The 1,848-nt window shown below is 40.4% G+C and overlaps 1 protein-coding gene across 1 annotated transcript; it reads left to right on the top strand.

Annotated features, from left to right (window-relative positions):
* Window positions 1-234: 234 nt before the first annotated feature.
* On the top strand, window positions 235-1,173 carry LOC123602444 (olfactory receptor 51B6-like). The gene has a single exon (XM_045486933.1). The coding sequence runs from the start codon at window positions 235-237 to the stop codon at window positions 1,171-1,173; it is 939 nt and encodes a 312-aa protein (XP_045342889.1).
* Window positions 1,174-1,848: the final 675 nt, after the last annotated feature.

The raw sequence follows: 1,848 nt of genomic DNA, 5'->3' as shown, positions 1-1,848 counted from the left end.
TGTATTTCCTGTATGTTGTACAGTAGCAATGAATAATACGTAGAGTTCCTTATACGCTCTATTCTCCCATACCTAGAAATCTCCAAATAATGACTAAATTATCATCCTTGCTATCACTGGAAGTCAAGACTGATAAACATCTTATGAACAGGTAGCACACTCAAGGGCAACTTCTACAGAAGAGCCTCTACTGCATTACCTGAAGGGAGTATTTTCTTCTTTGCAAGGCTTGCAATGTGGCTCAACACCACTACTTCGCTGTTTCTGCTTACTGGTTTCCCAGGCATGGAGAAGGCACACCACTGGATCTCCATCCCATTATTAGGGGTTTACGTCTCCATACTGCTTGGTAATGGCACTCTTCTCTTTCTTATCAGGGATGATCATAACCTTCACGAGCCCATGTACTATTTCTTAGCTATGCTGGCAGCCACAGACCTTGGAGTGACTTTGACCACGATGCCCACAGTTCTGGGCGTTCTATGGTTGAATCACAGAGAGATTGGCCATCAGGCCTGCTTCTCTCAGGCCTACTTTATCCACACTCTTTCTATCGTAGAGTCTGGTGTTTTGCTTGCCATGGCCTATGACCGTTTCATTGCCATCCGCAACCCCTTGAGATATACTTCCATCCTTACCAACACCAAGGTAATGAAGATTGGGATGGGGGTATTGACAAGGGCTGGTCTGTCAATCATGCCAATAATTATCCGCCTTCACTGGTTTCCCTATTGTCGATCCCATGTACTCTCTCATGCTTTCTGTCTACACCAAGATGTCATCAAGTTAGCTTGTGCTGACATCACCTTCAATCGTCTCTATCCAGTTGTGGTTGTATTTGCAATGGTCTTGTTGGACTTTCTTATCATCTTTTTCTCCTACTTTTTGATCCTTAAGACTGTCATGGGCATTGCTTCTGGAGAAGAAAGGGCCAAGGCCCTCAATACGTGCATTTCTCACATCTGCTGCATCCTGGTCTTCTATGTCATTGTAGTTGGTCTAACATTTATTCATAGGTTTGGAAGACATGCTCCTCGTGTGGTCCACATCACAATGAGCTACATCTACTTCCTTTTCCCCCCTTTTATGAACCCTGTTATATATAGCATTAAAACCAAGCAGATCCAGAGTGGTATAATTCGTTTATTCTCTCTGCCTAATTCTAGAGCATAAATTTGACTCACTGCTCTCCAAGAATAACTCGGGGAACCTGGACAAACTGACAGCTTTGTTGTTAGGAGCAACTAGGGAAAGACATGTCAGTGGAAACCTACTTCTCTCTGATATTCAGAATATCATTTCACATAGCCCATTTATTGCTAGATAGCAAATGACATAATATATGTACATGATTAAGCACATGTCTCAGGTGTCCAACTGATTTATCCTTTTCAGAAGTAACCCACCCTGTTTAGTGGGGATAAGACACCTGATCACACAATTCTTGGATCTAGACTATTGGTCTCTGAGTCAAAGCCCATTGTTTTTCCAAATGTTCTGCGTGTCTTGGCTCTGATATACTTAGCAATGACACTCCTAATCTCAAACATTCATCTATTTTTTTTTTGCTAATATGGAAATAGTTGCTATTTCTAGAAAACTGCACTAAGTGAAATGATGAGACTTACCCAATCCTCAGTCCAATATGGCAACTCTAGGGAACCTATATGTAAGTCTGTCCAGTTAAATGTTTGATAAATATTTATTTATTAGATGTTATTATTATCAATAACATATATGTAAACATATGTAAAAATATAACAACACAGAGATAATTCCTAACCCAGATGACCATTATCGTGATGAGCTAGTTCTAGATACAGGGGAATAGAGATATATATTTTCAAA

Source organism: Leopardus geoffroyi, chromosome D1 (assembly GCF_018350155.1).
Source record: "Leopardus geoffroyi isolate Oge1 chromosome D1, O.geoffroyi_Oge1_pat1.0, whole genome shotgun sequence".
NCBI lineage: Eukaryota > Metazoa > Chordata > Mammalia > Carnivora > Felidae > Leopardus > Leopardus geoffroyi.
Note: the sequence above shows the minus strand (reverse complement) of the source record. Positions and strands in the feature narration are given on the sequence as shown.

What these genes read in the sequence shown, in the direction of transcription:
- LOC123602444 (XM_045486933.1), top strand. Translation starts at nt 235, where the DNA reads ATGTGGCTCAACACCACTACTTCGCTGTTTCTGCTTACTGGTTTCCCA.